Source organism: Sylvia atricapilla, chromosome 6 (genome assembly GCF_009819655.1).
Source record: "Sylvia atricapilla isolate bSylAtr1 chromosome 6, bSylAtr1.pri, whole genome shotgun sequence".
NCBI lineage: Eukaryota > Metazoa > Chordata > Aves > Passeriformes > Sylviidae > Sylvia > Sylvia atricapilla.
Genome location: NC_089145.1, coordinates 41,639,541 through 41,665,031, shown reverse-complemented (window position 1 = coordinate 41,665,031; position 25,491 = coordinate 41,639,541). Strand labels below are relative to the sequence as shown.

Sequence of the window (25,491 nt, the reverse complement as noted above, 5' to 3'; positions counted from 1 at the left end):
CCTCACTGTCTTCCCTGTCTGAGTCCTGCCCTAATTAAATTTGGGAGCCTGCTAATTTCTCCATGGACCAGTTTACAGCACAGACAGTGAGTTCTCTGCTGAGATAATGAAACTGTTATAATCTGTAGGACATGTTTTCCTGGGCAGCAGAGCTTATGCTTCTGGTTTAAAAAAGAGCTGAAAGAGCTTGAGTTTCTACCATTTTTCTAAAACGGTAACCAGTATTTTTGCAGCTCCCTGGGAATCCCCACCATGCCATTGACAACGTGGTGAATCACATTGCTCTGCTACATCTCCCAAGCTCAAACATGCTGAAGTTTTCTGTAATTTGCAACATGCTGTACTGCAGAGCCCTTTAGAAGTCAACTTGATGTATTTGTTATCAGTGGTCGGTGCTTTTGTTTTTTTCAGTGAGCAGAAGGAGAAGCCAGCAATCCTGCTGTGTGAAGACAGGGCTGGAGAATAACACAACTCAGCATCCAAGCTCCCACCCTGCCTGCAGAGAGGGCGAATGCTGCTCTCAGCATTTGTCTGATGTTCACTGGGAGGTGCTGAGGGATTATTATCTTTATTTATTGAGGCCCCATCATGACTTGGATCACTCTTTAACAAGGTCACTATAATCATATTGCAATCAGGCTGCCCTTTCCCTTCCCAGTCCTGTAATTAGTGTTTGCCCTTGTAACTGGAAGATTAACCACATGACCTATTATTAACCTCTCTCCACCTATTATGATCTCTTTGGTGTTCTTTTTTAATGTAGATACTGTTGAAACAGAGGCTGTTTTAATTATATTGTATTAGCATGGGAAAGATTCTCAAACATGTGGGGAATATGTTGATTATAGATTTAATGATAACTGCAAGTACCGGAAAGTGTAAGTGTTGTATAATTAGAGATATGCTCCAGTGCAACAACACACAGCTCTCACTTGGTACTCACTGCAAATCCAGTTGGCTCCACAGGACAAACTGGTGTAGATATTTATCTGACCCATGGAGTCCCACTTCATGCAACCCTGTCCTGGTGCTAACAGCCAAATACCAGAAATGAGACCCCCATATCTTCATCCTGTGTGGTTTTCAGCTCTCAGAGGGTGGGTGTTCACCCCTCTATTGAAAAACATTCACACACTGCCCTAGTGCTTGTTCTGCATCTTCCCCAAGGCCTGGGGCTGCCCAGGGAATACTTGGTCTGGCCAAGGGCAAGATGAAAAAGTAACAAAACATAAGACGAAGGATTCTGATGTCTGCAATTGCATTACAGTTATTATAACTATTACAGCTAATGCAACTTTTTAATGGCTCTGAACACAGCCTCCTGAGATTTATCCCATGAACCTAATTGAACAAATCAAAAAAAAACTTTGCAAGCAGATCACTAGTGACCAATGGACTGCATCGTTATTTTGGGACTAAGGGTTCTGAGCCAGCAGGTCTTTTATATAGCTGTGAGTAGTCCTTTGGTTTTGGGGTTAAAAGGGCTTAAAAGAGAAGTGACCATATAAATAGTTTTGAGGTTAGTGCATCCCTTAAAAAAATCTGACATTTACTCACAGTTAAAGCAAGCAAAGTGAGTAGCATAAATGTTATTCTGAATTATTCATTCAGTTTGAAGTGTTCATTGGGAATGTGCTCTCATACCATTCTGTGAGCTCCTGAAATGCCATTTACCCTTTCTAATGCCAAGATCATGCCCTGTGTCCGTGTCCACGTCCATCTCTCCTGGTCCCTGTACCATGTTCATCAGATCTTGTGCCAGATCACCAGGTAAGAACAGTTCTTCTCCTAGGAACAACCTGTTGTCCTAGTTTTACAGAAAAGGTTAGAGAAGCAGTGTGTGGATATGGAGGACATACAGATGGACACAGAGTTCCCACAAGCTGCAGGGAAGTGTAGGAGGAAGCCAGGAGCAGCATTTAATAGTTGGCTGCATTCTACAAAATATTTTCTCCTCATGGAAATATTTCCTCATCAGCAACCTGATGCTGTTATTTCTTCTCTTCATTCATGGTGCCACAGTGAAAAGTGTACATGGGACATGGAGTGTCTAGTCCACAATTATGTCCAAACTGGCTGAATGAAAACTTCTCCTGGCTAGCGAGGATGCCCTGACTCCATCTGAACTTGCTCCCACCTGACCCCATCTACAGACCCACCTGCAAACTGTGAGAAACCTGAGATCCAACACACCTGACTGACACTCTGTGCTAGTCCTGCAAGTGAAGAAAGCTGTACTATTTCAGCAGGTGAAATTTAATCAGACACAGTGCAGCTGTTGGAGATCCTCCCTGTGCCTCTAATTCAGCAGCAGATGAGGTGACTCATGTATGCATCAGGTCCCAATCACTGAGTTTGTGTTTGCTCTGTGTCCATTTGCTGATCCACCCTGAGTTGGTCCAGAACTCAGCTCAAATCTTACCATTTCAGAGTCTTTCTTTTTGGACTGGGGCCCCTGAGCACAGATGTTCAGGGTCATCCTCTGTGAACTCCCCATGAGCCACAGAGAATCTGACAGCAAAGTCCCCATTAACACCCAGTGCTGCTGATGGTCTTGGACTTCGAGGTGCAGGATATATTGTGGGGGCAGCTGCAGCAGGCAACAAATGGAGGCTGAATTTGGGGATGTCCTGCCCCAAAAACGCAAAATAAAATGAGACAGTGACCAGCTCAGTGGAATGCCATCTTTTCACTTGTGTTAGCACAAAGAAGCAACAAGTTTAAGCAGTATTTTAATCTAACAGCTTTCATAACAAGTAAAAACTCCCAAATGACTTTGCATTTGTTGACAAAATTATGTCTATAAACTGATCTCATGAATCCAACACTCTAAAAAATACTTACAACACTTTATGTTTTATCTCTATTACAATTTGCTGTAATCACAACAGAAAAAAATTTAAAGCTGTCTAAAATTCACAAACAGGTGGAAAGGAGGATTTTTATGATTTATAGTGTAATCTTCTTTCCTCAGCTTTTTGGGATATTGAAAGTGATAGTTTAATCACACATCTATCTATGCCAGGAAATAAAGGAAAGACATATGTGAGATGAAGGGGGAATTAAATCCAAGCAGCAATTCTGTGTGGTCTGGTGATTGGAAGAAAATCATCCATGTTTGCAACTAATTCAAATTCACTTACCATAGGATGCTTCTTAAAATATTTCATTTTCTACTTAATTTGGCTGCAGTGAGTCTGAACAGGACTAACTGATTCTCGTTTTTCATCTGCACATAAATGTTTGAATGCTGTCATTTTCTGATCTACAAGGCCAAGGAATGACCTTCCAGAGGGATCTGACAATGTTGCTGAAATCTCTTTGCTGTTGGAGTTTTGCTCTCAGGTAAAGTTCTGGTGGTGCTTTCCCAAATGTCCTAGAGGAAAAGTTGGAAGAACCATTCTGAATTTCCATGTCAAGAAAAATGGTGAAGTCAGGTATTTTCCATGTCTAAAATCATGAGTTTCCCCAGTGTTGTTGAAGGAATAAAGTTTCTGAGATTTACATGTCAACACTGGCATGATTTACCTGGGAATATTGGTGTACCCCCTCCATTTTCTCAAGCTTGGCAGAGAAACCGTAAGAGACTCAGTGAGATGTTCAATGGGCACAGAGTTGAGGATAGGAATACCTGCTTGGGGGCTGAAATAAGTGGAGTCATTAACATCTACAATCCATTTGATAGGAAGAAGCCGCAATAAACTCCAACATTAGGAAACCATTAGGGGTATATGCCTTGTGAAGGGTAAAACCCACTACACAGGATGTTTGGTAGGATTTCTCTTAATCTTCTCTAAGAGGCACAACCTTCTAATCTGGGCCTGACCCATGACTATTTCCCTATCACCTGTGGCAGCATATTTTTCCATGCTGCACACATCTCGCAGGGCAGTAGATGACACCTGGTATACACGGGCAAAGTCTTCTGTGTTTTGCAATATGATGGCAGCAAGTACTGAAGATCCACTGGGAGTCGAAAGGGGTGATATTTTGCAGGCTTATGGTTGGGACTGCAGGCAATTAGCAAACTTCCTAAGGTCCTAAGTGAATGTGTTTTATTAGTATGGAAGGATGCCTTGGGCTGTAACTTTGCTCATCTCTGCCACAATGCAAAGAGAAAGAGAGTGGAGCAGGAGTATTTAGACAAGGTTCCTCATGAAATACTGAAGGAAGCATGTTTTTAAGCTAGTGGCCTATGCTGATGGATGTATAGCCCTCAGTCTCTCTAAAGTCATTCCTGGTGTACAATGATAAATTTTTTTTCAAGCTCATTTCCGCATAGTTCCTGCCTCCCACGTTCCACATTTCCACTGTTTCCCCTTGGCAGCCACTTGCCCTGGCTCCTGCTGAGCACTGAGGCAAATGCTCATTCTTCCCCCTTGCTCACCTCCACCACTGGGATTCCCTGCAGCTTCACAGCACCAAACCCCCCACTCCCTGTGCTATGATGTGTGCTCTCTTTTCAACACCAAGAGGATGCCACTTGCACTGGTCTTGGAGGATCAGAGATACCAAGTGTCTTACTGCTGCCTGCCATGCTCTGAGATGATTTTTCTAAACTTCTTCTGATTACTCACAAGCCACGTGCTCACATCTTTTGCATACAGTGGTTTATTTCTTCTGCTTAATGGAAGTTGATGCTTTACATGAAGAAGGGCCTTTTTTGGTGTTTTTGAATCATGCAAAGTGTTCAAGACACAATTTGCCTGTGAGAAATCCTGGACTTAATGTGACCTGACAACAGAAAATTTGGTTCTTCATGCCTAGCTCCCAAAAATTTGCAAACATGAAAGCTACAATTTACGATTAGTGTTGGTGCAATCCAGCTTCTGAGGGAAAAAAATCAATTTGTTGATTTACACAGAAAACTCTAATTTATGTATTATCAAAGTAAGATGTTCTGGAGCTGGAAAAAGTTGGGTACTGCACAGAGACAGCACTTTGCAGACCTATGGCACTGTTTCAGTGACAAAGAAGGAAGTGACATGAGCAGGCTGTAATTTCCCTGCAGAACTTGTGTGGGAGTTCAGCTGCGTGTGTGCGTCTGTGTGTGTGAGAAAGAGAAAGGGACAGGCAGAGAGAGAAAAAAACTTGCTGCATTATGCATTAATTTGAATGTATGTAGGCAGAGTACAAACCAGAATTTTCTCTCTTGGGGGCTCTGAATTAGGTCTTAATTCCATGTCAAGGTGCTTATGGAGCAATGGTTCAAATGAATTTCCAGTTTGCACAACTGCCCACTGCTTTTATTATGATTGTACTAAAACCACAACATCCACTTGCATGGTTTAGCCCATTTCTGGTTCTGAATGGCTTAGGATAGTAGGAGCTTGTATTGTAACCCTTCACCCCAAAATTGACTCAAGTCCTTATTTTTCTGTCTCCTTCTTTTCACTGCTACCAGAAAACTTGCAGCACGTACTAGCAAACAGACAAGCCCAACCCCAAACAATCTTTCACCGCTCAATAGATTAGAAGATATATTTGGTTTACTTCCTACCAGGCAAGAAGAGGAATATTCTGAGGGCATCAACTCCCTCAACATGTCAAGCCTGGCTCTTTCCCCATGGGTGACAGGGAGGTTTAGACTTAGTCACCGCCTTCTCTTGATAAAGGAGCTATTCCTGAGAAGTGCTGAGCACCATGCAGCAGTGTGCCAGAGAGGAAGCCCACTGAGACCCTCTTTCTTCATCCTTCCTGGCTGTCAAAACCTGGAGCAGTGAGAGGAAACCCACAGAGGAATGAGACCCACTTTTGGCAGGTGGCAATGGCTCACATTGACTCCTGACAGGGCCGTGTTCTGCACTCAGCCCCACAGGCTCCTAAAATCCCCGTTGTAAGGGAGTTTGCAGAAGGGCTCTTCCATGCTTTAAGTAGCTGGCAAGATCTCCAGAGCTGCCAGCCTTTACTGAGATCTGGTGAGCATGGGACCTCAGATACACTGTGAATTAGAAATATTCCATTAGAAAGCCCAGGTGTTGCTTCAGAGACTCAGGCTGTAGCTGTGGCTGTGGCTCTGCTGTCTCTGCTCTGGGCACAGCCTTGTGTCCCACAAGCAGCAGCTCCTGCTCCAACTCTTCTCTGCCTCTCCAGCACATTGAGTGTTCCCAAACCCTCCTGCCAAGCCCCATTAAACTGCACGAGGGGCATGACTTTTATGCAAATTGTCATAATTATATCCACAGCCTCTGAACTAAAAAAAAACCAATCCCCATCCGAAGCTTTCAACCTGACAGCTTCTCTTGAAATGACAGATCCTCCATGTGCCATGTATCTAACACCCCAGCTGTATCTCTGTACAGCTCTGTCACCTCCTCTCAGGCTCACAAGACCCAGAGCCTGGTACTTTCACGGTTATCATTTTGCCAGCCCCCATCTCCAATGCTATCTCTACTAGAGGGCCATGCTGATTATTTCTTTGGTTCTCCTACGTGCTCAAAACCACTTGCTCTTTTCTCTCTTGCTGTTTCTGATCTGGCTGCACCAGCTTTGAGAGGTGTACTTAGATGAACACTTAATATGTATTATCCTGAAAGAAGCTGATTTTCTGGGTCAAGGTCCCCTTCATCAAGACTGTTCTTAAACAGTCCAGTGTTTTTGAAGGAATTAGATGCCTAAATGTTTCACTTCCTAACTGCTCCTCCAGGGCAAATTAAGACAGTTTTGTGTCTTGCACCTTGAAAATGACAACAGTCTGCTACAGTTTAGTAGCTCCACTCCTGCTATTTTTGGAGAGGGCAAAAGAAAACGGATTCAGAAAGGAGGAAGTTGCTTATTTTCCAGAAGCAAAAACACTTGCTGTCATAGCCTGCATCATGTACATGAGGTAGCCCTGGCCTATTCTGGTTCATCCAATTCTGAGCCACCTCAAACACTGTGCCTACATACAACTGCACCTATTTGTGAGTTATCATAACCACAGGAAAGATTTAAGCCCTGCAGCATGTCAGTGATAGTGTCTTTTACAGAGGAAAAAGTAGGGCAGAGTTATGTTGTTTGTCGTAATCATGAAGAGAATCCACAGACCTGAGACTGAAGGATTATCTCCAACCTGCTCCTTCAGATCTATCCCACTTGTCTGTTTCTAACAGCTTTTCCTAGGGATGCTGAGTGTCTCATGATATCAACAAACAAAAATCTTCCATGGCACATTATTTTTTTTTGCCTTCATAGTGGTTGTATGTTTACCACCTCTTGCCAGTATCTCTTTTTTCTCCATTTTCTTCACCAACATTACATTTTAAAAGGTGTCAGATGTTTCTTCACCCTTAAAAGTCGCCTCAAATGCAATCAAGCTTTAGCCTCAGATGACTTACAATTCTCAATTATTTTCCTGAAATCCCTATATAAGACAGTGCTGGGAGGGAAGATGGAGTGCTTCAGTTTCTTCAAGAACCAGTGTCAAAACAATTCTATCAGCCCATGGCGCTAAATACGTTAATTATTGTTTCTTAATTTCAAGAGACAAATCTTCAATTGTAATAACAGAAACATCCATCAGAAAAGGCATCACTGCCACATGATTAGCAGCTGTCCTGACACAGCTCTGGGTTCGACATATTTGCAGGACAATATTTTAAAAACATCATCAGAGAGAAATGAGTGAAGACAGTGAGAGGAATATTTAGTGCTTTTCCAATTGCTGCAGGGGTGGTATGGAAATTAAGGACTCTTCCTGGCATGATAGCCCATACTGTTTATGGGATTAGAGCAATGAATATCTGGATTAGCCAGTATGATCCTTAGAATATTCTCAAAAATTCTGCCCCTATAGCCACCATTTCAGCCTCTTTAATTACAGAAGCAGGCTGTGCAAACACAGGTCAGCTATTCAACGACTGTCAGATCTGAGTGTTATAAGTGGAGACACAAAAGCAGAGCAGATTTTTTACTAGAAGAGTTTCAAAGATCTGTACACATAGAAACAGACATTTTTATCACTAGCATAATAAGACTATTTTTATTTCCCCCTGGAGATGCTCTGTGCACAGTTGTATATCCCTCTGCTTCAAAATAAGCTCTGTGCAAAACTGTTCCAGGGGTTGAAGACAGATCCAGTCCCTACTACACTCTGAATTTTTAATTTATTTTGTTTTTACTGCTATAGGGAGATACTTTGGCAAAATTCAGGCTTAGTTACTCTAGGAGTCATAGGCCAAACTTTGGTTCAGCTCTTGGTAATTCTGCTTCTTGCTACCAGGGGAAAGTTGTAGCTGCACTTTCCCCAGCCAGTCACCAGCCTGAAATATCCTAAGGCATCACTGTCAGAGAGGTCTAAGCACTCACTAAGTGAGGCCCTGAAGGCATTTCAAGATCGACCTTCTGAAACTCTGACACCTGACAGGACTGAGGGCTTTGCAAATTTAGACCACTGTGATCCCCACCCATCTGCCCTGCCAGTAGTAATGCAAACGTGCTGCATTTTTGAGGTCAAGTGATTTAATTCCGCACATGAACACCGTCACATTCGGAGAGGAGCGTTCCCCTTGCATCTATATTGAAACGTTGTTTTTTGAAACACATGCCCAGCAGGTGGTGGAAAAGATGCCACTGCTGTGTAACAGGGCGAGTAATCCAGAAATTAACACTGCAGTCCCTCAGCTCCATGACTGTGGTGAAGTCTGCGCAGAAAGCACAGGGAAGAGAGCAAACTGGATTGCTGGCCTGGGGCTGGAAATGTCAGGATTCAGTTTTCTTCATTAAAATGAGGTTATCATACTGTTGTACCTCATTGACGGTTACAGTAAAGCTTTGTCACTGTTTGACATAGCTTGGTTTTTAGTTCCTGTGTGTAAGACATCCCTATACAACACTGAAGGGAATGTCTCAGGTCACTATCAAAACTTTGGGAATGAATGTAATTCATTCCAGTGCCAACCGGAGTGGGGAGATGAACAATTATTTAATCCTGTTGATAAATTTCCTAATAAAAAATTAGTAATCATCAGTTATAGGCACATATTTAAGACCTAAGTGTTTCAAGTGTTGCAGGAATTTGTAGTTAATATGCCCAGGCTGATTAAATGCGGCAAAGGTGGCCCTGGCTGAACTCTCTCCAGCCAGGGAAGGATATGAAGGATGGGAGTTTGTAATAATATGAACAAAATTCTAATCAAAGTCCTATCTGAACAGAAACCTTCAATAATTTACATGGTGCTCTAGCACAAAACTGTTGAACACTGGAGAAGATTTCTGGGCCAGTGTTGCAAACCATCCTACCAGTGTAGCTAAATCTGAGAGCTGGTGGTCAAAAGGGCTTTTACCTACTCTTGCTCATCATCTCCCTTTGGCCTATGGGTCCTGTTTCACTCACATGACCTGTGCAAGTAGTGTTGGACTTCATAACTGAGCAATGATTAGTTGTTATTAAAGCAAAGCTTTAACAGTCATTGCATAGGATGTAGGGGAGCAGGGCAGCAAGTCACCCTCAAGACACATTCGCTATGTGAGAGTGGGGAGAGGGTGTGGAGCGTGTTTAAAGGCTCTGAGCCATGAGATGCATCCCTTTCTCCTCAGCAGAGTATTGCCTTCAGCTGAAGTGGAGGGCAGCTCCCCAGTGCTGTGGTTTGAGATGCACAGAGGTGCCGCCCTGGTTAAGACTTCACTTAATGCAGGGGAGAGCGAGGCATCAATGTCGTATCACACAGCACCATCCTCAGCACTCCTGAATCCCACAGTTCAGACCTGCATGGAGGGCATCACTGAGCCACCCTCAGCCTGTGCCAGTGCTAGAGACCAAGCAGAGCTCTACATTCCAAACATTTCAGGAAAGGCCTCTCTCTGGAAGATAAGCCAATGTAACCAAACATCCTTGCTGAAAAAGGTCTGGGGCCGCTCCTTTACTCTCTGTTATGTGAAAAGTTAGGGTGATTAGGATGATCACTTCAGCCAATAAAAATCTGCAAAGCTCCTAGCATCCCAGGCACACATCTGAACCCCAGGACCTCTCTTTCTCTCAGTAACTGACAGAGATAAGTGTGTGTTAAACATTTGTGCCTACAAAAATCCTGTCTTTGCTGAAAGCCAGAAGCCTTTCCTCTCTCACAGTTTCACTGAATTCTAGAAATCAAACAACCAGCTTTGAAACTGCCTGCTGGGACACAGATTTGTGAGCTTCCCACTAGCAGGGGGCGGCCCTCTTTGCGTCTCTCTTACGTGGGGCTTGAATGTGTCTCGTTTCTAAGAGTGACAAGATTTTCAGTATCTGCAGGCTGTGGCTTTGTAAGGGTTTGCCATTGCCTCTCCTGTCACACTGACAGACCAGGATCAGCTTCCCAGGAGGACAGTGGGCAATGGCCTTGAAAGATCCTAGCCTTGGGCATGTTATCAAAGAGCTGGAAAAGTGAAACAAATGGAAGAGACTCCTAGCAGAGCACAAGCTTCCCTGCTCCAGGCTCAGTCTCACATCTGATGAAGTACACGGCAGCTCCTGACTGAATCCAGGGGGAAGAGGTGTTTTTTCCCGGTATCTGCAATGATCAATGAGGAACTGGTGCAGAGTGCCTGAAGCCCTTGCTGAAGAAAGCAAACCAGGCACCACTGAACTGGACTACCCAGAACTGTTGGCTTCTATATGCACTCAGCAAGGTCATTCATCACCCCAGCAGATGCCGACTGCTTTCAGCAGCATGGAAAAGAAATTAAAAGTATGTGAAAAAGACCTTTTTGTTTAGCTGGAGGATAAGCAATAGATCAAAACGTTTAAAATATTAGCATATTGCTGCAGCTCAGAAATACACGTGGGTTCCTGCAGCTTAACACATGGCAGAGTTGTCACCTGAGCTGTGGTGACTGTGTTGGTGGACAACTGCCAAGAGAAAAGCGTGGTCTAAGAGTTAATTCTTGTAGGTGATCTGTGGTAGCTCTCTGCCATTGCCCCAGTGTCAAGCTCTTGTCCAAGCTCTAGAGCTGGCTGGGCAGAGTAGCTATCCTGGAGAGGTGGAGCTGCTTTCCAGGACAGTCTTCTAGTGGATTTGAGGGTGTTTTAAGCTCACTACAGTAAATATTGCCATTCCTGGAATAATAAAATTCTTTTCAGTATTGAGGTTATGCAGAGGATGTTTACACATTGAAAAGAGACACAACATTCTCACTGCTGCACAGGCAAAAGGGGGAACAAGAAGCAGTCCCTGCCTACTACAACAAATTTTTTCTATCAGAATGCTGCTTAACTTATTCCACTAATAAGGAAATCAAGCATTACCTCAGGTCAACAACTGCAGAGATTAAAGTGAGTTCAGAGCAACCAATGGAGACAAACTGAACCACTGTGTGTCTTCTTCAGCCAAGATGCACCTTCACACTCAGCAGTAAGTCCCTGGTGTCACATCTGGAGGTCTTGAGGCTGTTTGGAAAATGAGCATTGCCTATGCCATGAGTTCCAGTGAGACAGGTCCTTGCTGGTCTTGCACTGACTTTCTCCAACTCCTCTCATCGGGAGCGAGCAGAAAAAGACAGTTTCTCTTTCACATTTGTGTGCTATTTTCTCAGTTTTCTGAATTAAAGGTATTAAAAGATGACCAGATCCGTGCAGCTGGCTGGAGCCACTAGAAAAGGAAAAGCCATCTGGACAGCTGCTTCTCTGTGGCGTGGTCTGTGCCCACATGGCATCCTCTGATGTGCGCCAAGGGGAGGTCATCACAGTAGCGATTTTCCACACTGGAACAGGGATACAAATAAAAATGTCCTTGTTCACATGTAACTGTTCTGTAACTGATCCCAAGGCTGAACTTCCATTTAAAAGCCATTTCGCCAAAAGCTTTGCTATCAAAATTGTTATCAGTGTTTCCTCATCTGGCACATCATATCTCTGTGTATTTTTTCTGTATGTGTGTGGGTATGGGTGTATAAAAACTCCTCAAGACAGAAAAAACCCCAAGATTTTCAAATATTTTTCCAGCCTGCAAGTCTGTTTATTGCAGAGCAGGAAAAGGAGGGAATTTCTGATCCCTCATGATACACCTGAGCTAATTCTAATCCTCTGTTGTAACCAGCACAGCTGAGCTCAGGGATGATTTATTTCCCTACCTTTGAGAGCAGCTGATGACTGTGCTCTCTTCTGCATGGACCCACTGCAGGGTTTGGGTGTGTCCTCACCTGAGCTTGTCCTCATTTACCTGAACTGCAGTAACCACCTTGAAGAACCTCTCTTTCCTTAGCTGACTGCCAGCCTGCTAAATTCATCAAAATACATAGTATTTGTACATAGAGTTCACATCTATGCACAAAATAGGTTGTCTGGGGAATGCAAGCTTTGGAGTTCATTGGTGAGTTGAGCTGTGGCTCAGGGAGCATGTACAGACCTTGCAAAATTATGTATCCTGTAAGTGCATCAAAATGGCTAGAAAAGGGAAAAACAGCTGTGCATGTTTTTCTCTCTTCTCCTCTCCTCTCACTTTGGGACTAAGCCTATAAAATAATAATATGCCTTTCCAGTATTATCATTTGTCTTGATTTTCTGTAGAGAATTGCGTAATAGCAATAGCCCTATTAGTATTCAGCCCTCAGTTCTTTGCTTTGTGCTTTCTCCCTTATTCCTTTTGCTTAATAAAATAATGATTTTTGCATTTGATAGATGCCTGATAACTCAGGGGACTGGGCTGCCCTCTGTTTAGCCATTGAATAGGAAAACTTGGAACTCTCCTGCATGATAGTCCCTTTGCAATATGCCAGCTCTGTCCACACATTAGGGAGAATTCAGGTAAATTCAGATCACACTATGCCGGTGATGCTGATGAGAACCTAACAGAGCAAGAGGGACTGAAAGCTGTCACTGCCAAGGGGCAATTAATTTCCAGATAGTCCCATTTGCAATTCCTGGGATGTGAATAGGTTGAAAAGTGCTGTGTGCAAGGGCTGCATGTGCAGGCTCAGAGCACTGTATAAGGGAGCTATACCTGGGGCTGTAACTTATCTCTACTATTAAAGCAAACAATACTTCCTTACCTGCATTTCTGATAATTTCCCTTTTCTTCCCTGCAGAGGAAAACCCTCAGGGGTCTGGAAGGTACCTGTGTAGAAGGAAAACATGGGCCCCCCTCTCCAGAGTAGGGAAGGAGGAGCTGCTGCAATGTCTCACTGTACTCTGGGGCCATCAGCTAAGAGTCCCTGATTTCCCTCCCTGCCCCTAACTCACCGTGGTGAGGTGTCCTGGCTGCACCCAGGCGACAGCTCCGTGGCGCAGGGGGATGATCACCAGCAGATGCAATCCTTGGGCAGCACCAGGCACAGAGGACCCCAGGCCAGTGTGGCTGTCACACAAAGCGATGGTGCCTGCAGGGCACAGCTGCTGCTCAGGGGCCAGACTCTGCCTTGGGCAGAACAGAAAGAGGCGACATTTCCCCTGCCATGAATCAACAAGGGATTTGAGTCCCAGGGATGTAGATGTGTCTGTCCAGAGCAGCAGCTGCAGCAGAAACCTGCAAAAGCTTCATTTAATCTGGTTACACTGTCATAAATGTCACAGCTGGGTCAGAAACGCTGCTCCAAGAGTGTGAAATCTGGCAAGAATTTGTGCCTCTCCCTCTCTCTTCAGATAATGTCACGGCATAAAGTATTTTTATTTGTGGAGCTGAGAGGGAGGGGAAAGAAAAGCTCTCACACTTTTCAAGGGAATGGTGGTGTTTATTGAACTTTCTGACGCAGCCACTAGGTGCCCCTGTTTTCTGAGACTGCTCCAGTGCGGGGCATCTGCCTGGATGCAGCAACCAGGGCCAGAATTTGGGACTCACACTTGAAGAGAAATCCTGACTGCTTCAGCCTCCTCTTCCCTAATGACTTTACAGTTAGCTGAGTCTGTTGTTCTTAATGTGGAATTAGGAGAGACAGTGCTGATCACTAACAGGGGATGGTGTCATCCATCTGCCTTTTCTGCTCTGGTTTTGTGGTGGCTCTGGAGGAGATGACACGAAGCTCAGCCTGTACCTGCAGGCCCTGTTCCTGTGACCATACAGCTCAATGCAGTGCCCAAGCCCTGGTGCAGCAGTCTTGGACCCCACTGCCTCTTGGGGGTGAATCAATCCAAAGCAGCCTCCTGGCAAAGCTATTAACCCAGGCAGAAACATTTCCCAAATGAAACCTGAAATGTTTCCTTGTGTACAGGTCCAACAAGGAGACTGATTCAAATGGGAATTTGACACTTGGTCAGGGCAAGGGAGCTTTTGTGGCTGCTGAAATAGCTCTGCATTCAAAAGATTAATGCTTGTACCATGTCATTCCAGCCCCACAGGCACCCACAGTCAGCACAGAAAATCACATTTGCTCCATCTGAAGTGATCCCTTCAGATGAACTTGGCTTAAGTAAGGATTTATTTAGGAGTCTCTTAAGATGAGCAGATGTTCCTGCTTCAGTTATTCCTTGACCAAGCTTTATGGAGCCTGCAAAGTCCACTTGCCATAGTCCACACTAGGCCCTAAGGTAACAGTGTGTAATAAATATTGCAGTCAGATACCCAGCTCAGAACTCCTGTGAAATAAAGCAGTGATTTATGGATTTGGAGTAAAAAGTCCTTGTTTGTGTCTGGACATTCAGTCTCAGGAACACAGGAAATTTTAAGAGATCTTGCTTGAGCCTTTTTCTTAACAAGGTGAGCAAAGCAATGGGAAACCTTCAGAAGAGAAAAAAGAGTGGGCTCTCGGGAGGAGAACACCTATGAAAGGCTTCTGCTGCCTAATTCTTCCTGTTTCCAGGAGTAAGGGGCCTAATTAGCACTCCTGGGTGTGATGTGGGCTCAGAGCTCTGAGTCATCTGGGAAGAAATACTTTTTCAGTTGTCACTACTGGAGAAGCTAAGAACAGCTCCAAGGAAGAAGCACTAGAAATTCCTAGTGACCTAGTATCACAAAAATTACTGGTATCTAAAACACCTTTGCAGATGCTTAGAAACTAGTATTCACTCCATCCATCACCCACTGAAACTGAAAGGTTCCTCCTGCTTCCCTTCAGGAGCTCTGGATTAGGATGTAAAACTCATGACACCACTACTTTCAGCATCCTGCTGCCTGTACCTATTCAGTGAGGTTTGATCCACTAGGTTTTGGTTATGAGACATAAAAGCCTGGTAACCAGCCTCAGGATCAGGAGGGTTTACAGAGATGTATCCCACAGCATGTAGGTTCCCACAGGCAGCCCTGGGGCTGATCCTCCCCAAGGCTGACACTGTGCAGGCCAAGCCACTTCTCTGGAAGCCACACACCATCTGCCATTTTTTCATAAATTAAAAAAAAAGTCTCAACTATACAATAGCAAATGAAGTCTGGATTAACTGATAACTCTCTTCTCTCAGTGATTTTCTTGTGTTTTCCCTTGGGCCTGAGCTGCTCTGTAGGATTATGGCATTCCAGAGTCATTGGCACGATGATAACATGACTAAGAAATATGGAGACTCCCCTCTCCACGTTAATCTGTGCCAAGAGAATACTGAAGGAAGTAGATAAAGGAGTCACTAACACTGAGTTACATTTTGCTTCTAAGAATTGCCTTCCAGAGGCCGTAGCCATTTTGCAACCTTTTTAATTTTCAGAGAAAATGCCTCCTGTGCCATAATTAAGAGTTTAATATGCCACAGGGTCCTGTTTATCATGATAACGTATTTTGCTAGAGAACAAATAGACTTTTTGTAGGTCCTTTGAATATCTTTCAGCCAGTCCATTAGATGGGGCTGTGATACTGGGGATTTTAATCACAGATATTCATTATTCAGGTATTAGTCATTCATTTTAATAAAAAAGCTGCATGTTTCCTTTGTTCCACAGCCAGCAAGATTTGGTGAGGGATTTCAAAGTGTGAATAGTTTGGTTATCTCCAGTGTTGGCTAGCATCCACAGATTTGCAGGGAGAACATCAGGCCCACCTTTCTCTTCTGTTACAGAAGGCACGGGAATCCAAGGCAAAGACACCTGTAAATGAGGCAAACATCAGAAGACATATAGGAAGCATGATATTTTTATCTCATGTGATGACTAATAGCATGTTCCCAGCTGGAACATAGTTCGAGACTTCTATGCAGTTCTTCAGTAGGAAAAAAAAGATCTGTGTAATTGTTTTAGCAATGGTGTGCAGAGGCCCTGGAAATGGAAGACAGCATCAGTGTACCTTCCCATTAAGAGAGGACATCAGATGTTATGACAAAAGGTCTGATTGCTCTAGTGTCTACCTGATGCAGGAAGATGCAAAGGGCAAAAGTAACTTCTCTGCAAACTGCTGTGCCTCAAGCAAGAGGAAATGCTCTACGTAAGTTGAGCAGTCAGAGATTATGGCATACAGTATGTATATGTGAATGTATTTTAACATATATTGACAGTTCCTAAATCATGGATTTGTTAAGGTTGGAAAAGACCTTTAAGATGACCAAGCCCAGCCACCTTGGTCACCACTAACCAATGTCCTCAAGTCCTACCTCCAGGCACTTGAAGCATTTCTTAAACATTTCCAGGGATGATGACTCCACCACATCCCTGGGACACCTGCTCCTATGCTTGACAGCCCTTTCTGGGAAGAAACCTTTCCCAAATACCTCATCTAAGCCAAATACCTCATCTAAGCCACCTCCCCATGCAACTTGAGGCCATTGCCTTTTGTCCTGTAACTTGTTACCTGGGGGAAAGGGCTGACCCATACCTCGCTACCATCCTTCAGGAAGTTGTTGTGGGCAATGAGGTTCCCCCAGAGCCTCCTTTTCTCCAGGGTACACACACACTCCCAGCTCCCTCAGATTTGTGTTCCAGAGCTTTCCCCAGCTCTGCTGTGTCCAGCTGTGCACAGGCAGCCTTTGGCACCCCTGTTCCAGCTGCCCCAGGATGCTGATCCCCACAGCAACAGGTTCCCCTCTGGCTCCTGCATCAGGCCCATGTCTGAAGACACCACCCAAGATCACAGAATCCTGTAATAGTTGGGGTGGGAAGGGATCTTAAAGTTCATCTAGAGCTCCAACCCCCCTCCCATGGGCAGCCTTCCACCAGACCAGGTTGGTCAGAGCCCCATCCAGCCTGGCCTTGGACACTCCCAAGGATGGGGCACCCACAGCTGCTCTGGGCAACCTGGGCCAGGGCCTCACAGCACCACAGTAAAAAGCTTCTTCTTAACATGCAATCTAAATCTCCTCTGAACAGTACAAAACTGTTCAGCCTTGCCCTATCACAATTCCGACTGTGTAAAAAGTCACCCTCCCTTGTTTTATTTGTAAGCTCCCTTTCAAGTAGTGGAATGCCGCAGTGAGGTTTCCATGGAGCCTCCTCTTCTCCAGGATGAACAACCCCTGTTTTCTCAGCCTATGTTGACAGAACAGGTGCTCCAGCCCTCTGATCATCTTCATGGCATCCTCTGGGCCTGCTCCAATAGCTCCATATCTTTCTTGTACTGGGAAGCCCAGGCCTGGATGCAGTGCTCCATGTGGGGCTCCTGAGGGCAGAAGCATCCCCCTCAACCTGTTGCCCATGTTTCTTTTGAAGCAGCCCAGGATTTCAGTGTCTTTCTGGGCTGTGAGTGCACACTGTTGGCTCATGGCCAGCCTTTCATGCACAAGAACCCCCAAGTCCTTCTCTGGACCCCATACCCAGGGGTATCACCAAGGCCCAAAGAGCACTCCCACAAGGACAAAGATGAATGCCAAGGGGACTGATCCAATCTCACCACAGGGCATCTCAAGGAGGAAAACATCTAGGAATTTTATAATCCAATTTTATGTTCACCAAGGGTTCAGGGGAGCTTTGTCCTGCTTTATAAAAGGAGGTTCTGGGAGCCATTCTGTCATTGAGTGGGGAAGTGAGAGACTTGGCAGGATGCAAATGCTATAGGTTAAGGAGTGTATATTGCTCTGGTTTTGGCCAGGAAACAGTTAATTAGCTGGTCCAGTGCTGTGTTTTGGATGCAGTATGACAATGGTGTTGGTAACACACTGATGTTCTGGTTGGTGCTAAATGTCATGTTTATCCAAAATCAGGAACTTTTTGGTGCCCCGTGCTCTGTCAGTGAGGAGGTACAAAACCCACAAACCCAAAAAGCTGGAAGGGAGGAGCATAATTAGGACAGCTGGCCCAAACTGGCCAAAGGGATATCCCATATGCCATGATGGCCAGTATAAAAAATGGGAGAGTTACCTGGAAGGGGAGCTGATTGGTGTATGGGAAAGGGTCTGGCATCAGTCAATGCATGGTGATCAATTTTATTGTGCATGACTTTTCTTTTATTTTTTTTTTATTTTTTACTCTTAATTTTTATAAATTCTTCTAATTTACTTGCTTTCAACTGTTAAATTGTTAAATTGTTGTGTGATGCCAAACTGCCAACTGGGATTAACCCTCAACAACAGGGAATCCTGAAACCAGGCAGCCCACTCTGTCCTCAAGTGCTATATCCAGCCCACCTAGCAGCTCTTCTACAAAACTCTCCCTGACTCTGCAGCACCTGAGCAGCCAGTACCCTATGCCAGTGCTTCCTGACAGAGTGATGCAGGGAGACTCACAGATGAAGTGTTAGCTCAAATATATAATTTATTGCCATCTTTGTACCCTTCTGTGAGCTTTACTCACAGAAGGAATGGACTGTCTCAAAAAGGGCATTGACTGGAGGGCAGCAACATTAAATGGCACTTGGCAGTGAGTACAGCTGTGTAGGGTGACCAATTATTTCTATTTCCCCAGTGCAGGAGAGTGAACAGTGAGGGATTCATAGGCAGGGAATCAGAGAAACCAGAGTCCTGCCTCAGGTCTTCAACCAAATAATTTCCTACTCTGTGGTAGCTGAGTAGCAACATTCCATGCCAAAGTGATGCATGAATGTTCAGAGATACAGTGTTTGTTCAAACCCACCAGTTGTTGTAAACTTTACATCAACTAAAGCTCCCAGAAGCTCAAAGTATGGTTAGAATGATATTGGAAGTATTTTCCTATAAACCAAACTATTCTACTCTTCCACAGTTCTACAATTCTACTATTCTGTGATTCTGCAGTTGTCACTTTCAGAACCCAAAGTAGAGGTAATATTGTAGCTTATCAAACTTCTTCAATGCCTCAGTCTGGGCAGCTGGATCATCTGCCAAGTGCTGGAAGAGGTTCAGAGGCTGTGCCTCTTGGAAGGCTGGGGGCAAGGAGATCTCCTCAGGCATGTCCTCATTGCCAAAGAAGAAGTGCTTGAGGCATTTCTCTTCTAGGCAACAGCGCAGGTAATGCATGGTGTCATCCACCCGCATCAGGAGATACTTGTGCTGCCATTCTGATGGGGGGATCAAGGTCAGGAGGTGCATGACTGTGGTTTTCAAGGCATAGATTGAAAGGCCTGAGCCCTCCAGAAGGCGAGCACAGAGCCTCAGGCATTTGAGGTGGCAGCTGTGGGGTGGGGCCTGCATGGACACATGCCTGAAAAACTTTGCCTCTGCCACAGCATAGCTCTCCAGCCATGTCGTGCTTGGGGGGAATGGGGCCTCTGTAGGCTGGCTACTCAGGAAGATGTCTGAGTCACCTTGCTGCACACTGAATACCACCTCCACAAAAAAGCTTCTCCCAGAGGCTTTCATCAGCTTCATCTTGCAGGAGCGGCAGGAGGGAAGCACCTTCATGCTGTAGTAATGGGACTGAGGCAACACTGACCAGGCTGAGATCACAAACGTCTGGAACCAGAGGGCAATTTTCTCTCCATCTAGGTAAGGGCCAGTGCAGAGGGTGTGTAGAAGGCTGGCCACCTGATTTCTCTTCAGCTCCTCTGCAGAGTTGTGGAGGAAGCACAGAATTTTCTGGTTGGGCTGTTCCCTGGTACAAGTGCACACCAGCTCAACGCGGACGCGCATCCTCATCTGTGGCATCTCCCTCATGATGTCTGGCTCCAGGTGGAAGGCATACCCATGGGGGGGCTTCAGGGGCACAAACATGCAGTAGACAACATCCTCCTTCTGGGGACTCCATCCTTCACAGGCACTGCCCACTCCAATGGCTGGTTCCAGCACTGGGAAGAAGCTGTCTGAAAAGAGGCTGTGGGAGACTTGGAGAAGGTCACTCAGCAGCTCCTGCACTGCACGTCTCCCCGAGGCCAGCTTTGGCACTGACAGGTGGAAGCGTCTTGAGAAGATATAGATCATATTCATCTCAGCACGATTTTCTTCCTCACTTTCTTCATTCTCTGAGTCCCTGCTGTTCTCCTCCTCACAGATGCTTTTCCTGAGCCACCGGTGTGCCAAGAGTAGCATCAGGGTTCCAGCAACGACCCAGAACAGCCATTTCCTCAAGGCAGTCCAGAGCACAGCTCCCCAGGACCTCTGCTCCAGAGTTGGCCCTCCCTGGGCCAACTCCTGCAGCAGCTGAGTCCTCTGCTGGTTGACATCCTTATCCAGGTACTCATTGATGTAATGGTAGATCCATTGCACAAGCCAGATGAGGAGTAGTATGACCATTACAACCTGTAAGAGGAGGGAGAGGAGTGCAGTGGGGCTGAGAAGGGAGGCAAAGAAGAAAAGGGAAATGAAGGGATCTGACAGTGATGGAAGGAGGGATGGGAGACAATGGGCCGGAAGGAGAGGGGACTAGGCAGCTGGCAGGCTAGGTGTCAGGACTTTGGTTTGTTGGGGCCATTGTGAGGGTCTAAGCTGGAGTGATCATGAAGGACAGGGCTGGCCTGGCTGTGATGTCTTTGGTGCCAGTGACATCACAAGGGGCATCACAATGAGGGGCAGGTGTAGAGGAGAGCAGCAGGCAGTGCTGTCCTAGTCCAGCCTGAAACAGGGTCAGCGTGCACACTTGCCGGAGAGGGTCAGCACACAGGCAGAGCTGCCAAACCCTTCTCTCTGTCCTCCTAAAGGTCATGTTCCTGGTCACACTGGTGAAAACCATCCTCCAGAATGCAAAGGTGGTGAATGATGAGCTGGATGAAGACACACGCCTGCGCATGCAGCACCGGACTGAGTTCCTCAGCCAGCAGATGACTTGGATGCTGGAGGAGCTGGAGCACAAGGCTGTGGAGCAGAATGGTGCAGCATGGGGACCTGTGCTCTGGGCTGCCTCGCTACAATGGCAGTTCTGGGCCATTGCTGGAATCTTGGTGCTGCTTGTGGTGCTCTGCTGGAAGCTCAGGAAAAGAGGCTGTGAGGTCCTGACCAGCTGGCAGCTGAGCACTTCAAAGCCCGTAACTCCCACACCCCATACACCCATCCCCAACCCTGCACTCCCCATTCCCATCCCCACAGCCCTAAACCCCTTTACTTTCCCACTGAAGCTGAATCTGGAGGGAAAATCTAAGTGCAAACCAGTAAGTTTGGATAAGACCAGGTTAACAATTAAAATAAAATAAATCAGAAGAATTTATAAAAACGAGGAGAAAAAAAAAAAAACAAAACCTTAAGTGATGCACAATAAAATTGATCACCACATGCTGACTGATGCCAGATCCTTTCTTAAACATTGATCTCTATCATCTCATGTCATCGATCCCCTTCCAGGTAACTCCCCCATTTTATATACTGGCCACCATGGCATATGGGATAAACCTTTGGCCAGTTTGGGTCACCTGTCCTAATTATGCTCCTCCCTTCCAGCTTTTTGGGTTTGCGGGTTTTGTACCTCCTCACTGGCAGAGCACGGGGCACCAAAAAGTCCCTGATTTTGGATAAACATGACATTTAGCACCAACCAGAGCATCACCATTGTCATACTGCATCCAAAACACAGCACTGGACCAGCTACTGACAAGTAAAACCAGAATATCCATTCCTTAACCCATTTACGTCATGCCAAGTCTCACACTTCCCGAGACTTTATCACCTTCCCCATTTATCTGACAGACGTACAAACAGCCATCATTCCCTTTGTCTGTGGAACACACCTGCCAAATGTCCATACAATTGCCAGCAAAACTTTGAACATGCATATGGAGAGAACAGACTCTGGGCTGCTGAAGGAGCAAGTCCAGAAAGTCCCCTGGGGACCCGATTTTGAAGGTTCTGTGCTCCATGATTGTTGGTCCCCTTTGAAGAGCCGTGTCCTAAAATCACAGGAGTAGTCAATGGCAACCAGGGAAGAAGGATGGCTTGGCTGAGCAGGGGTCTTCTTCTTTTCTTGCAGTTTCCCTATCCTCCTTCAATCTACTTCTGGGAGTAGAAGGAGGATGGGTGTATAGAAGGTGGTTGTCTTCCAGTCACCTGGGACCTCCTGGGTTATCTGGGACTGCTGGTAAATGATTGACAGGGGCTGAGGGAGCACTTCTGCCAGCTCCTGCACTATGCTTTCCTGGATCTCATCTGACTACATAGACTTGTGTCTGCCTGTGTAGTGTAGCACGCCACTGACCATTTCCCTGTCCCTGTCTTTCAGCTCAGGGGTCTGGGTACCCACAGAACAGCTGGTCTTACTATTAAAAATTGAGGAAAAAAAGACATTAAGAACCTCAGTGTTTTCCTCATCTTTTGTCATTATGTTTCCCCATACATCCAGTGAAAGATGAAGATTCTCCTTAGCTCTCATTTTGTACTTGAAGAAACATCTTTCATTGCCCTTGACTGTAGTAGCCAAATTAAATTTCAGTTAGGCTTTTTCTATTTCTGATGTTTTTCTAGTTTTGTCATTTAAACTCTAATTTTGACCCTGTTAATCTTATGATACGACTGTAGTTCTGAATTGCCTGCTCCTTCTTCAAAAGGTCATTAACTTTGTTTCTTCCCTGAGTTCTAGCCAGCTTTCATCAGCTGGAGATAGCCTACTTCTCCACCTTTAGGATTTCCTTCTTGAAGAATCTCCAGCCTTCATGAACTCCCCAGCCCTTCCTGAGCTCCTTGGCACTGCTTCCTGAGGGAGTCTGTGAATCAATCTCTTAAACAGAAAAAAATCTGCTGCCTGGAAGTCAAGGATGGCAGTTCTGCTAACCACCGTCCTTACTTCTCCAAGAACCAAAAACTCTACCATTTTATGATTTTTTTATGCCCAAGACTTTAATGCCAAGAAAGGATTCTACCTTGTAACAGATGAGGGAAATCACATTTCCTTATTTCCACAAACTTAAAAAAGACATTAGGCCTGTGTGAAACAAATATGTATACCCCAGCTAGACAAGGCAAAGTTACCCTTAAGCGACAGCATAAAAGTTCAGTGAGATAATCACATTAGCATGACTGAGTTAGCCATGCATTTAAAGCACAATACAGCTCCTCTCTCCTATTTGTCTGCATTTTGAATCTAAAATATTCTTATTTTATTGTCTTGTGTTGACAGCAAACTGTTACAGAAGAATGGCTGGTTTTGTGTCTGGAGCTTCATGTCTTATTTAGTGCAAGATTGAATGGCAAACAGAATTAATCAGGTTCTCAAGTGCACTTTATCCAAGGTTGTTCACACCAGCAGTCCTTAAACAAGGTGGGAATGGGAATCTGGTGTCCTTTCCATTGGCTGGGATACATATATTCCACCTGCTCACAAATCCTAAGGTAATTTAGCACTCAACTTGTCAGCAATTTTAAGTAAGATTTTAAGACTGAACCTACTTAATGCCTCTCTGAAAAGCCTAGGTTCAAGCCAGGATATGCACGTGGCTGAAGCCTGCTCTGGTCTGACAGCACCCTTCAGCTCTGTGCTGGTGCTTCTGGCACCTGCCGAGACAGAGATGAAGTGTGCACCCAGTGCTATGGGAAGCAGGCAGTGGGGAACATCAGCTTGGGACAAAAACATCAAACAGATCTGAAACACTACTCATGCTTCAACAACCTTCAGTATTTCCCTGCTGTTTTGTAAAGGACTGCCAGCTAAAGACTAGAAATGCAACATGGTCCTTGTGCAGCATCCTGGTCTGTGGGCCAGTTGGAAAACCTGAGGGAATGTCTATGCTGTCGTGCTGGGTTTTGACTCTGGAAGCAGCAGTTTCCTTTGCCATTGCTCCTCAAGTAGCAGCTTCTGTGGCTCCCTGTCAGCAGCAAGGGAGAAAATCTGTGTGTGCTCTCCATAGGAAGGGTTTCCCTGACATGCTGCATGCTGGTTCCTGAGCACAGGTGGCCACAAGGAGCCTGGCAGCTGCCTCCTTTAGGGAATCACAGAAAGCAGCTTTGCTTCAAGAAGGGCCCAGAGCAACCTGTCTGTGCTGCCTGTCACACCTGTCAGAAGGAAGCTGCAATGAAAACAAGCAACTTTCAATAATGCCTCTGCATTGCCTTGGAAATAATGAAAACAAGCACAAAGCAGCCAAGAAGCCCTCCTTGGGCTGTGTGCTACTGTTCCCTGTGGTCATGCTGTCACCAGTTTGCCCTGGAGCAGGGTCCACTTGGCCACAACAATCTACTGCAAACTGTTATTGGCCCCACAAACAACTGAGTGCTAAAGGACCCCCCTAACATAAATTAGTCTTAAAAAAGAAAGTATGGAATGATTTTGCAATTGTTTTTCAGTTTTTAAAATTGATGTTGGAAGCTGCTTTTCCTAAAGGACCTTGCAGAGCCCCTGCTTATTCAAGACGAGGAAACTCCCTTCTTTGGTGGTCTTCATGGAACACCACCCAGTCTCCAGCCCCTCTGACTCCTCCACAAAAGCAGGAGTGGCATGAGCTCTTCATCCCATGTTTCCCATGGCAGTTTCTACCCCACTGACTCTGCTAGGAACGGGCTGCACACTTACTAAATAACTTCAGTGTGTATTCATGCAGTTACGACTATCAGCAAATGTCTTCATCCCAGTTTCCACTGCTCCTTCTTCGTGTCTTCTTAGTTTGCAAGAAGTCCTGCTAGGAGGGAAGGGGAACAAAAAATATTTCTGTGGAGCTCTCCAAGTTACCTAATGATTTTATGGATCATGTTGCTAGGAAAAAACTGTCCCTGAAGAGCCATGCTCCATGGCCCTGAAGGTCTTCACCTCTTTTCAAATAAACCTGATCAACATTTCATGGGGACTGTAACAGCTCTGGGAGGATGGACTACTCCAATAGCATGTTTTAATGACAACATAAAATCATCAATTTATGTTTTTAGAGTGCATTTCACAAACTCAGCTCTCTCACTACAACACAGCAAATCAAAAGTCTCTCTGCCTTGTGTTGGTTGCTCATTTTCCATATACTTCTCAGAAAATCTTGTTGAATCCCCACATGACACATTATGTGTTTAAATTAGTACTTAAGGAGACTAGTGAAAGTTTATTGCTCTTATCTTTGACATTCACTGGGTGTGCCTGTCCTTCCTCCTTTTTGTCTGCTGAATGAAACTGTCAGAAACACAGCTTTACCACTGCAGGGCATTTGCAACGGCAGCAAAGAATAAAAGAAGCATTTTTACCTAATCTCTCTGTGCACTTCATCATCTTCTGTCACCGTAAGCCTACCAAATTTTAAGTTTAGAAGTGCATCTTATAACAATTTCTTCCTACAGCACAAACCCAAACTATTTAGGCAAACCAGCGATTATTCTTCCACACTAACATCAACATAAAGCAGATTAGAAGAATTAAATGCACAAGAGTGCACTTCTTTTATGATTATGCACCCTTAATCTTCAGAAGATGGTTAATTACATTTTAAGCAGCATAAGAGCCCTAACAT

At 45.1% G+C, this 25,491-nt stretch overlaps 1 protein-coding gene across 1 annotated transcript; it reads right to left on the bottom strand.

The window, feature by feature from the left end:
• Window positions 1–18,955: 18,955 nt before the first annotated feature.
• LOC136363109 (inositol 1,4,5-trisphosphate receptor-interacting protein-like 1) lies at window positions 18,956–20,380 on the bottom strand. The gene has a single exon (XM_066322199.1). It carries the CDS (start codon window positions 20,378–20,380, stop codon window positions 18,956–18,958), a length of 1,425 nt encoding a protein of 474 aa, XP_066178296.1.
• Window positions 20,381–25,491: the final 5,111 nt, after the last annotated feature.